Source organism: Dendrobates tinctorius, unplaced genomic scaffold (assembly GCF_039654945.1).
Source record: "Dendrobates tinctorius isolate UK_male_01 unplaced genomic scaffold, ASM3965494v1 ptg000164l, whole genome shotgun sequence".
NCBI classification, from domain to species: domain Eukaryota; kingdom Metazoa; phylum Chordata; class Amphibia; order Anura; family Dendrobatidae; genus Dendrobates; species Dendrobates tinctorius.
Window position 1 is genome coordinate 3,307,793 of NW_027361831.1, and position 12,122 is coordinate 3,319,914.

The window sequence follows — 12,122 nt, forward strand, 5'->3', positions numbered from 1 at the left end:
AGGAAAATAAAATCAGTCTCCACATGTGCAAAGCCGGCAGAAACCAAAAAGACTTGCAGCATTAATTGCAGTGAAATTTGGTCCTTCAAAAGTATTGACTCAGGGGGCTGAATACAAATGCACCTCACAAATGGCTGCTAGTATAGGGCCAGTCACACACAGCGAGATCGCTGATTTTGTGACGACACAGTGCTCTCACCAGCGATCTCGCTGTGACAGGCATCAGCGACCGGCCCCCCTGCCGGGTATCGCTGATCGCGTTTGAACGTCCTGTGCCGTTTTTTGATCGTTGGTCTCCCGCTGGCCACCGCGCTTCGCTGCGTGTGGCAGCGGGAGACCAACGATCAGCGAGCTCCCAGCGCTGTAAGCAGACGCTGGGAGCTGGTATCTAAGGTAATTAGCGGGTAAATAAGCGCGCGCCGTCACGTAGTTACGCGCTGTGTACCTTAGATACCTGCGTGCTCGCACAGGGAGCTGGTAACCAAGGTACACAGTGGGTAACTAAGTGATGTGCGCGCTTAGTTACCCAATATTTACCTTAGATATGAGCATTCTCGTTGGTCCTGATCGCTGGTGAGATCTGCCTGTTTGACAGCTCACCAGCGATCATGTATCGATGCACCAGCAATCCTGACAAGGTCGTATTGTTGTCGTGATCGCTGGTGCATCGTTTAGTGTTACGGGACCCTAACAGGCCATCTCTTGATAATATCTGGTTCCATTCAGTCTGAGATCATGGGGTGTGAAAAGCCTCTGACCAGCTACACTCATTCGTCTGTGCCCTGCCTGCCCTTCCTTCCACTTCTGGAGGAAGATAACCTCCCTTTGCAGATGTTTTTGCCAATATATTCAGGTCTGACACAGCTTTGATGCACAAAACAGAATTTTATGGTGTAAAATTACTACAATTGCAAAATCATAATCAGCAGGTTTGTTCAAAGACTCATGTTTTTTTATTACGGAATGTAAAAGAACAGACACTGGACACACACAGTAAAACTGCGGTAGGAGGTTTATTGTTTCTTGCACATAATTTGATAACATTTAGATGGATTTAGACGAACCCTCCTATAACACGTGATTAACAAAGTCATTACTACAGGACTGAATGAGAAAGGGATTTATTCTGAACGCTAAAGCCAAAAATGAGAGAATCCGGGCCTCGTGGCTGGATCCTCCGGGCCTCCAGCGTGTTGTTAGTACGAGGCGGGGTCTTTATCCCTGGAGCTTGTCTACTCGGTATAATGAGACTCTGATCTTGTTCGTATAAACAGCGTGTGAGAATAATATAAACTTCCTAAATATGAGGACCTTGTCTGCTAATCAATATGTCCTTGTACAGAGAGCTATGGAGACAGCGCTATTCTTCTGTATAAAATATGTGATGTTGCTGTAGCCCTAATATTTCTGTACAGGGATCTCGGAGTATATAATCTTACCCCAGTATTATGGATTGAGATTAGGAAGGTGGAGCGAGTGAGACATTTTATCTTAATTGGAATGGATCATACCAGACGTTCCAACAAAGAAGGAATGGGTCATACATGTAAATAGTAATTTACAATGTCAGCATGTTTATCATAGAAAAGTTAAAAACGTTTGTTCACACACCGAGATTGTGGATTGAAAGAGATTGATGAATGGCAGATCGCCGAGATTGGGAGTTAGGAAGAAGAGGGAGGAGGAAATGGTGGGTATTTTTGGGAGGTTTAAGGGAAGGTGTAGCAATACTCTTGTCCACATACAGAATATATAAATACATATTACTAAAAAATATACAATGCAGATGGAATATTGCATTCAATTTTCTGTTTAGACAACAGATGTATTTTAATAACTGAACATGTTATAATTCAAATGTGGGTTCTCACTTGTTTTCTCATTTACTTATATGTCGTTACTTTGACTCTGTTGTGTGTTTTCTTGTGCAGTGTCTCAAAAATATATAATTTCATTCTATGTGAGTTTTCCTTTGAGGTCAACACAATATGATTTTCGAGTAACGCATTTCCCACCTTCTAGGTATGAGAATGACTTCTCAATTTGTGAAATAATTAATGTTTAGTAAGATTCCTTTTATTGCTAAAATATTTCCCATGTTCTGAACATGAAAATGGTTTCTACCCTGTGTGAACTTTCTGATGTAAAACAAGACGTGATTTGTATGCAAAACATTTACCACATTCTGAACATAAATGTGGCTTCTCCCCTGTGTGACATCTCTGGTGACTAACCATATTTGCCTTCTGCTTAAACTGTTTTCCACATTCTGAACATGTAAATGGATTCTCCCCGCTGTGTGTTCTTTGATGAGTAAAAAGACTTGATTTACAGCTAAAGCATTTCCCACATTCTGAACATGAAAATGGCTTCTCCCCTGTGTGAGTTTTCTGATGCGCAACAAGAATTGATTTGTATGCAAAACATTTACCACATTCTGAACATAAATATGGTGTCTCCCCTGTGTGATATCTAAGGTGACTAACCATAGTTGATTTCCGCTTAAACTGTTTTCCACATTCTGAACATGTAAATGGATTCTCCCCGGTGTGAGTTCTTTGATGAGTTAAAAGATGTGATTTATCTCTAAAACATTTCCCACATTCTGAACATGAAAATGGCTTCTCCCCTGTGTGAGTGCTTTGGTGATAAACAAGTTTTGATTTAACTGAATAACATTTCCCACATTCTAAACATGAAAATGGCTTTTCCCCTGTGTGAGTTCTTTGATGTCTGTTAATATGACTTTTCTTTGTAAAACATTTCCCACATTCTGAACATGAAAATGGTTTCTCCCCTGTGTGAGTTCTCCGATGTTCAACAAGATTTGATTTATATGCAAAATATTTCCCACATTCTTTACATGAAAATGGCTTCTCTCCTGTGTGAGTTCTCTGATGTTTAGCAAGATTTACTTTATTTACAAAACATATCCCACATTCTGAACATGAAAATGGCTTCTCCCCTGTGTGACTTCTCTGATGTGTAACAAAATGTGATTTAACTGAAAAACATTTCTCACATTCTGAACATGAAAATGGCTTCTCCCCTGTGTGAGTTCTTTGATGTCTGTTAAGATGACTTTTCCTTTTAAAACATTTCTCACATTCTGAACATGAAAATGGCTTCTCCCCTGTGTGACTTCTCTGATGTGTAACAAAATCTGATGTAACTGAAAAACATTTCTCACATTTTGAACATGAAAATGGCTTCTCCCCTGTGTGACTTCTCTGATGTATAGCAAGATTTGATTTTCTTGCAAAGCATTTCCCACATTCTGAACATGAATATGAATTCTTCCCTGTGTGACATTTTTTTTGTCCAACTAGCTCCAATTTCTGGTTAAAATCCCTCCCAGATTCTGAAGAAAAACTTTCCTCCTTTGTGTGAATTTTTTGATGTGTAAAAGCTGTTTTGAAGGAAAAGCTTTCTTCATATTCTGCAGTTGAAAATGTTTTTTTTGCTGTAAGAGCAGTTCGATTTTTAACGCCTCTTTTGTGACTTTTATTTTTCTTACTAGTCTGAGATAAATCAGAAGACAGGACCTGTTTAAAAGGATCAAATGATAGATCTTTACTGTGAAGGGATGATGGTATATCTGGAATAGCAACATTGATGTCATTTATATCTTGTGTGACATCAAGGTCATTAGATTTAAAAGTTGAAGACATCAGATGTTCTTCTGAGCTTCTGGTACAGTCATCTGCCAAATATAAAGATTATTTTTTAACATATCCTTAACTATATTTCTTAACATTTCTAAAATAGGCAAAGAAATTGCAAGTTACACCAGGTTAAGTAAGTATTGAATTTTTGTAAGCAAATATATTTCTGAATGTGTTATTGACATGAAATTCTCACTTGATGTCTGTAAGCACCCATTCAACCCACACAGGTAGATCAATCAATTCATAGATGTCCATAAACAATGTGTAATAACGAGAAATGGCACAGGGAAAAAGTATTGAACTCATGAAGACAGGTGCAAAAATCCATAAAAAGCTATGACACTAGGTGAAATCTATTAGTAATTAGAAAGCAATCGTTCCGCTTAGTGAAAATAATATAAGCTGGCTCAACTGATTGACCTATAAAAATGTGTCTGATTACCAAGGTGCCACAAAAGAAACATTCAATGATGGGTAAAACCAGTGAGCGGTCTCAAAACTGTAGCAACCTTATTGTTGCAAAATATACTGATGGCAATTTTACAGAAGACTTTCTAAATTACTGAGTGTTCCAGTGAGCACTTTTGGGGCCATAATCCAGACGCAGAAATAACATCATTTCACAATAAACTGGCCACAACCAGGCGCTCTATGCAATATTTCAGACAGAGGTGTCAGAAGAGCTGTCCAAGAGCCATAGACCACCTGTGGAGAGCTAGAGAAAGACCGTGAATCACAGGTACAATTGTTTCAAAGAAAACAATGAATAATACACTCATCCTCCATGGACTGTATGCACGCTCACCACACAAGATTCCAAGGCTGAACAAAAAGCATATTCAAGCGCATTTAAAGTTTGCTCACCAACATTTAGCAAAACTTGTGAAATACTAGGAGAATATAGTCTGGTCACAAGAGACTAAAATTATACTCTTTGGATGCCATAATAAACACTATGTTTGGGGGCTAACATGAACTGCATATCACCCCAAAAACAACATACCAACATTGATGTTTGGAGGTGGGAACATCATGGTGTGGGGCTGTTTTTCAGCATATACCACTGGCAAACTTCATGTAATTGAAAGAAGGATGAATAGACAAATGTACTGGGACATTGTTGAAAAAATCTTCTGCCATCTACTATGTTGATGAAAATGAAACTAGGACAGATATTTCAGCAAGACAATGATCCCAAACACATAGCCAAGAAAACTCTTAATTGGTTTCAGAGAAAGAAAATAAAACTGCTAGAATGGCCCAGCTAATCACTTGACCTGAATCCAACAGAAAACTTATGGAAGGAACTAAAATGCAGAGTTTGTAGAAGGAGCCCACGTGACCTTCAGGATTTGAAGAGGATTTGTGTGGAAGAATATGCCAAAATCACATCTTAGCAATGCCTGCTATTAGTTTCTCCACACAGGAGGCAACTTGAAGCTGTCATCACCAACAAAGGCGTACGTACAAAGTATTAATTTAATTTCAATACTTTCCCTTGTGTCATTTCTCATTATTACACATAATTTATAGACATCTATGGTTTGATTTCTTTGTCTGTGTGGATTGGATGGGTTGCTACTGACATCTGGTGAGAATTTCATGTCAATAACATCTTTAGAAATATACTCGTACTATACTAGAAATGTCCTTAAAAAACACTGTGTTACCAAGGTTTTATCCCTTGGACAATTTTTAGTGTACCTGATAGATTTTTTTCATGCTGATTTCAGCTATAACTTCAGATTTCTGCTATCACGTAAGGTTTTTGAGAAATGATACGAAACATAATATTCTGTTATAATTCTAAAAACTCATACATGATCTTTTTTGAAACAGTATATTCTGAATTTTCCACTGAAATAACATAAATCGCTGATCTACACACATGCAAGCACTTATGCGAATTCCGAGCAGGCGCAGTGAATCATTTGGTTGACCGTGTACGAAGCATACCACATCTTCTGGGCAGGGGAGAAATCAAAAAAATGAAAAGACAATACTGATATACTTAGTGCATGGCTGAATGGATCATGACCTTCAATGCCGTTCGCTGTCCCATGATATGGAGAGAGCAGAGAGATCATGTAACAGATTGCTAATTCTGCCTTACAAATGTAACAGGATATTCAGCAAAGAACAAGAAATCAATAGAATATCCTAATCTTCCTTCAGTCATAAGACCAGTGCCACACGATGAAAGTCTTCGTGTTCCAAAGCCGCCCAAAGTATGGACAATGGAGGACGACGAAGATGAAGTAACTGTCAGTGGAAAATAAAACTGCTGCAGACCCAGACTTTGAGCTTTCTACATCTAATCCACATCTGTTCAGTCAAGCTGATCTGAGTGACTTGGTCAGAGATTTGAAATTGTCAAGGAGGCAGGCAGAATTATTGGGATCAAGGCTACAAGAACAGAATCTCTTATTACCAGGAACAACAGTTTCTGTTTCTCGCAATCATCAAGAAGACAATCAATTTTTCAACTATGTCGACAGTTTAACCTTTTGCAACGATGTCTTGGGGTTGTTTGGTGCTCTTGGATGTGAACATGACCCGAAGGAATAGCGACTGTTCATTGACTTGTCAGTTTTAAGTCTGAAGGCTGTTTAACTACACAACAGAAATATCTATCCTTCTATACCTATTGGACATGCCGTACACATGAAAGAAACATGAGAATATGGAGATACTGTTGACAAAAATTAATTATAGAAATTTTAACTGGAACATACACTACCATTCAAAAGTTTAGGGTCACTTAGATATTTCCTTATTTTTGAAAGAAAAGCACAGTTTTTTCCAATGAAGCTAACATTAAGTGATTCAGAAATTCACTCTATACATTGATAATGTGGTAAATGACTATTCTAGCTGCAAACGTCTGGTTTGTAACGCAATATCTTCAAAGGTGTATAGAGGCCCATTTCCAACAACCATCACTCCAGTGTTCTTATGGTACTTTGTGCTTGCTAACTGTGTAAGAAGGCTAATGGATGGTTAGAATACCATTGAAAAACCTTGTGCAAGTATGTTAGCACAGCTGAAAACAGTTTGGCTGATTAGAGAAGCTATAAACCTGACCTTCCTTTGAGCTAGTTGAGAATCTGGAGAATTACATTTGTTGGTTCCAATAAACTCTCAAAATGGCCAGAAAAAAAAAACTTTCATGAAAAACTCGACAGTCTATTCTTGTTCTTAGAAATGAAGGCTATTCCATGTGAGAAATTGCCAAGAAACTGAAGATTTCCTATAACGGTGTGTACTACTCCCTTCAGAGGAGAGCACAAGCAGGCTCTAACCAGAGTAGAAAGAGGCCCCACTGCAAAACTGAGAAACAAGACAAGTACATTAGAGTCTGTAGTTTGAGAAATCGACACCTCACAGGGCCTCAACTGGCAGCTTCATTAAATAGTACACGCAAAATGCCAGTGCCAACGCCTACAGTGAAGAGAAGACTCCGGGACGCTGGCCTTCAGGGCAGAGTGGCAAAGATAAAGCCATATCTGAGACTGGCTAATAAAAAGAAAAGATTAATATGGGCAAAGAACACAGACATTGGACAGACGAAGGTTGGTAAAAAGTGTTATGAAAGGACAAATGCAAGTTTGAGGTGTTTGGATCACATAGAAGAACATTTGTGAGACGCAGAACAAGAACATGCTGGAAGAGTGCCATCTGTCAAGCATGTTGGAGGTAATGCGATGGTCTGAGGTTGTTTTGGTGCTGGTAAAGTGGGAGATTTGTACAAGGTAAAAGGAATTTTGAATAAGGAAGGTTATCACTTCATTTTTGCAACGCCATGCCATACCCAGTGGACAGCGCTTGATTGGAGCCAATTTCATCCTACAACAAGACAATGACCCAAAGCACACCTCCAAATTATGCAAGAACTATTTAGGGAAGAAGCAGGTAGCTGGTATTCTATCTGTGTAATGGAGTGGCCAGCGCAGTCCCCAGATCTCAACCCCATTGAGCTGTTGTGGGAGCAGCTTGACCGTATGGTACACAAAAAGTGCCCATCAAGCCAAACCAACTTGTTGGAGGGGCTTCTGGAAGCATGGGGTGACATTTCTCCAGATTACCTCAGCAAATTAATTGCTAGAATGCCAAAGGTCTGCAAAGCTGTAATTGCTGCAAATGGAGCATTTTTTGACGAAAGCAAAGTTTGAAGGATAAAATTATTATTTCAAATAAAAATCTTTTTTTGAACCTTGTGAATGTCTGGATTAGATTTTAAATTCATTTGGCAACTCATTTGATTAATAAAAGTATGAGTTTTCATGGAAAACACAAAATTGTCTGGGTGACCCCAAACTTTTCAACGGTAGTGTATGTGGTGATCTAAAAGTTGTTGCACTTCTTCTTGGACTGCAGCTTGGATATACCAAGTATTGTTGTTTTATTTGTGAGTGGGACAGTAGTGCACGAGAAATGCACTATTTCAGAAAGGACTGGCCACTCTGCGAAAACCTGGTTGCTGGACAGAAGAATGTTAAACATAATCCTTTCGTTGATCCAGCAAAGATATTTCCCCCTCCTTTGCCTATTAAACTTGGGCTTATGAAGAATTTTGTCAAAGCAATGAACAAAGAATCAGTAGCCTTTTCTTACTTGTGACAGAAATTTCCAAGAATAAGTGATGCAAAGATTAAAGAATGTATTTTTATTGGCCCACAGATCAGAGATATAATGAATAACAATAGCTTTGAAGATGTTTTGCAAGGTGCTGAACAAGTGACATGGAGAGCCTTTAAAGATGTGACCTTCAACTTCCTTGGCAACAGCAGGGCACCGAACTTTGAACAACTTGTGGACAACATGCTCACAGCATATCATTTGATGAAATGCAATATGTCACTAAAAATGCATTTTCTACATTCTCACTAGGACTTTTTTCCAGCCAATCTTGGTGCCGTTAGCAATGAACACGGTGAAAGATTTCACCAAGACATTGCGCTGATGGAGAAAAGGTACCAGGGAAAGTGGAGTACGTCAATGCTGGCTGAGTATTGCTGGAATCTTATTTGAGAAGCATCTGACACGGATTATAAACAAAAGACATCTGCAAAACACTTTTGAACAATTGCTTTTGCTACTGACATCGATGCACATGGATGTAGTATCTCGGACATCATAATGTAGACTATATACTGTTGTTTCTTAAAAGCCTTATGTGATACAGACTTTTGAAGCACATATTTGTGTTCAGCATATCAAAATCTATAAGATACAATAAAATTTTCTCAGGGGACAAGAACTTCCCTGAAATTTGTTGCACAGTGAAATTGGTGATGTAATCAATAATTATTTCACCTGCCATAGTAGCAAAATACAATTATTTACTAAGACAAAAACAGTTAACAATCCAACACTAGACCTCATAGCACAAACCAGTAGAACACGATGATCAACCCTCTCGGTTCGTTCTGCCTCCCAATTATTGAAATAATAATCCATAAAAAATGCTATGTAAGCCAAAATGACATCGCAAAGGACTTCTAATCCACCCCTCAAAAAACAAGACCCACTTATGCCCATTATCTGTCAATGGAGAAATACAGGGTTTTCACATTATTAGTAGATGGAGGACTCTTGAAAAGCAACATGGCTTCCATAAACCAATCCTGCAAAATCTGCTTTCTCAAAGCAAAAATTCCCTCCTCGCTTTTTTAGTTCTGCAGTTTACCCAAACACTGTTAACGTCCACATGCAATAACGGGAAAAACACACTTAAAATTTACGATATGCGTGTCTTTAGAAGCACAAGCTGGGCATCATTAATTGGGCACATAAATGGCATATTTGTAATTTTTACTCTCCAATATTTATTGCGTGCTAGTTTCCAGAGAATATCTGTGGAGTCAAAATAGTCCCTACTTCTACAGATTAAGTCACTGAGGGAAAACTGATTCAACTTTTAGATGTTTACTACTGTTCTAGTTTTCTACCTTTCTGGCACCTTAGGTGATCTGCAAATGGAGGTCGCAAACTATTTCAGCAGAATCTGCATTCCCAGAGCTAAGTGGCGCTCCTTTACTTCTCAGTCCCGCCATGTACCCAAACAATATAGTATTGTCCAATTCATGAGAATTAATTACTGTGATACACCTTAAGGGTTAAATTTCCTGAATGTGCTTTTTGATACTGTGAAAAGTGCAATTTTCTAAACTATATGCCCCTCCAAGTACCGTATTTTGCAGATTATAAGACGCACCACAAATTTTAAGGTGCAAAATAGGAAAACGTTTTTTTTTCAAATAAAATGGTGGTGCGTCTTATATTCCCTATGCTACGGTGCAGAGGGGTCACAGGAAACAGGGTTGCTGCTTCAGGAGGCCAGCAGCGGCAGGAGCAGGGCGATGCTGCAGTGCCTGGGATCTCAGAAGATGTCAGCACCGGTAAGAGGAGTCTAGTTTCCCTACCATATTCCAGCGGTGGGCTTCTGGAAAGTGGCCGCTGCAGGTGGCATATGCGCAGATTGAGATCTCTGGAGACGAGCGTCACCGCCGCCAGCCACAGTAAGATCACTTTGTATTATCAAACACCCCCCCCATTTTCCACCCAAATTTGTAGAAAAGAAAGCGCGTCTTATAATCCAAAAAATACGGTACCACTAATGAAAACTACATGTTTCACAGAAAAAAACAACAATCTCAGAATCACTAGGATCAGGTTGATTATTATTACGTAAACTGACTCATGTGAGATGTAAAATATGGGGCCTGGGGAGGAACAGAACTGGCTGCAGCAGAAAATGATTAGATGAGAGGATCTTGTGCAGTAACTACTGTAGACAAAAACTGTGACATCTCTGGAGTGATTATATCATGTGACATGATAGCAATTAGAAATCCAATCTGTCTTGGGGACAATATTTTCTGTCAGATAACCTTCTTTAACCCCTTAATAACCACCAATATGTCTTTTAACTGACCTGAGATATAGAGAATAGCATCCCCATACAGGTGACAATCCAGCAGCTGTCGGCTGTCCACTACAGCTGACAACTTGCTGCATCAGCCACAATCAGTGTTGTCATTGTCCATATCTGTTTAACCCCTTTAGATGCTGATGTCAATAATGACTATATCATTTCATAGAATCATAGAATCGTAGAGTTGGAAGGGACCTCCTGGGCCATCTGGTCCAACCCCCTGCTCAAAGCAGGATTCGCTAAATCATCCCAGTCAGATGTCTGTCCAGCCTCTGTTTGAAGACTTCCATTGAAGGAGAACTCACCACTTCTCGTGGCAGCCTGTTCCACTCATTGATCACTCTAACTGTCAAAAAGTTTTTTCTAATATCTAATCTGTGTCTCCTCCCATTCAGTTTCATCCCATTGCTTCTAGTCTTTCCTTGTGCAAATGAGAATAAAGTTGATCCTTCTACAATGTGACAGCCCTTTAGATATTTGTAGACAGCTATTAAGTCTCCTCTCAGTCTTCTCTTTTGCAAACTAAACATTCCCAAATCCTGCAACCTTTCCTCATAAGACAGGGTTTGCAGACCGGTCACCATTCTGGTCGCTCTTTTCTGAACTTGCTCCAGTTTGTTGATGTCTTTTTTAAAATGTGGTGCCCAAAACTGGACACAATATTCCAGATGAGGTCTGACCAAAGAGGAGTAGAGGGAAATAATGACTTCACGTGATCTAGACTGTATGCTTCTGTTAATACATCCTAGAATTGCATTTGCCTTTTTTGCTGCTGCATCACACTGTTGACTCATATTCAGTCTGTGATCTATTAGTATACCCAAGTCTTTTTCACATGTGCTGTCACTTAGCCCTATTCCTCCCATTCTATATATGCTTTTTTCATTTTTATTGCCCAGATGTAGTACTTTGCATTTCTCCCTGTTAAAAACCATTCTGTTAGTTGCTGCCCACTTCTCCAGTTTATTTATATCTTTTTGAATCCTCTCGCTCTCTTCTCTAGTATTAGCTATCCCTCCTAGCTTTGTGTCATCAGCAAATTTAATCAGTTTACCCTCAATTCCTTCATCTAAATCGTTGATAAAGATGTTGAACAATACAGGGCCCAGGACAGAGCCCTGTGGTACCCCACTTGAGACATTCTTCCAACTGGATGTGCAGCCATTTACGACCACTCTTTGGGTCCGATCACTAAGCCAGTTATGAGTCCACCTAACAGTTGCCTTGTCCATTCCATACTTAGTCATTTTTTCAATAAGGATTGTATGAGAGACTTTGTCAAATGCTTTGCTGAAGTCAAGATATACTATATCTACAGCATTTCCTTGATCCACCCAATCAGTGATACCGTCATAGAAGGAAATTAAGTTAGTCTGACATGACTTATTAGTTACAAACCCATGCTGACTCTGTTTAATCACTTCATTCTTATCCAGGTATTGACATACATGTTGTTTAATAATTTGTTCAAAGATCTTTCCTGGTATAGAAGTCAGACTCACCGGCCTATAGTTCCC

The 12,122-nt window shown here is 39.2% G+C and overlaps 1 protein-coding gene across 1 annotated transcript in view; it reads right to left on the reverse strand.

Annotated features, from left to right (window-relative positions):
• Positions 1-994: 994 nt before the first annotated feature.
• Positions 995-12,122, reverse strand: part of LOC141052989 (uncharacterized) — a 196,100-nt gene continuing 184,972 nt past the window's right edge. The window contains 1 exon segment of the mRNA XM_073550314.1: positions 995-3,069. Within this exon segment, the coding sequence (XP_073406415.1) occupies positions 2,121-3,069 (949 nt within the window). The 3' untranslated portion in view covers positions 995-2,120.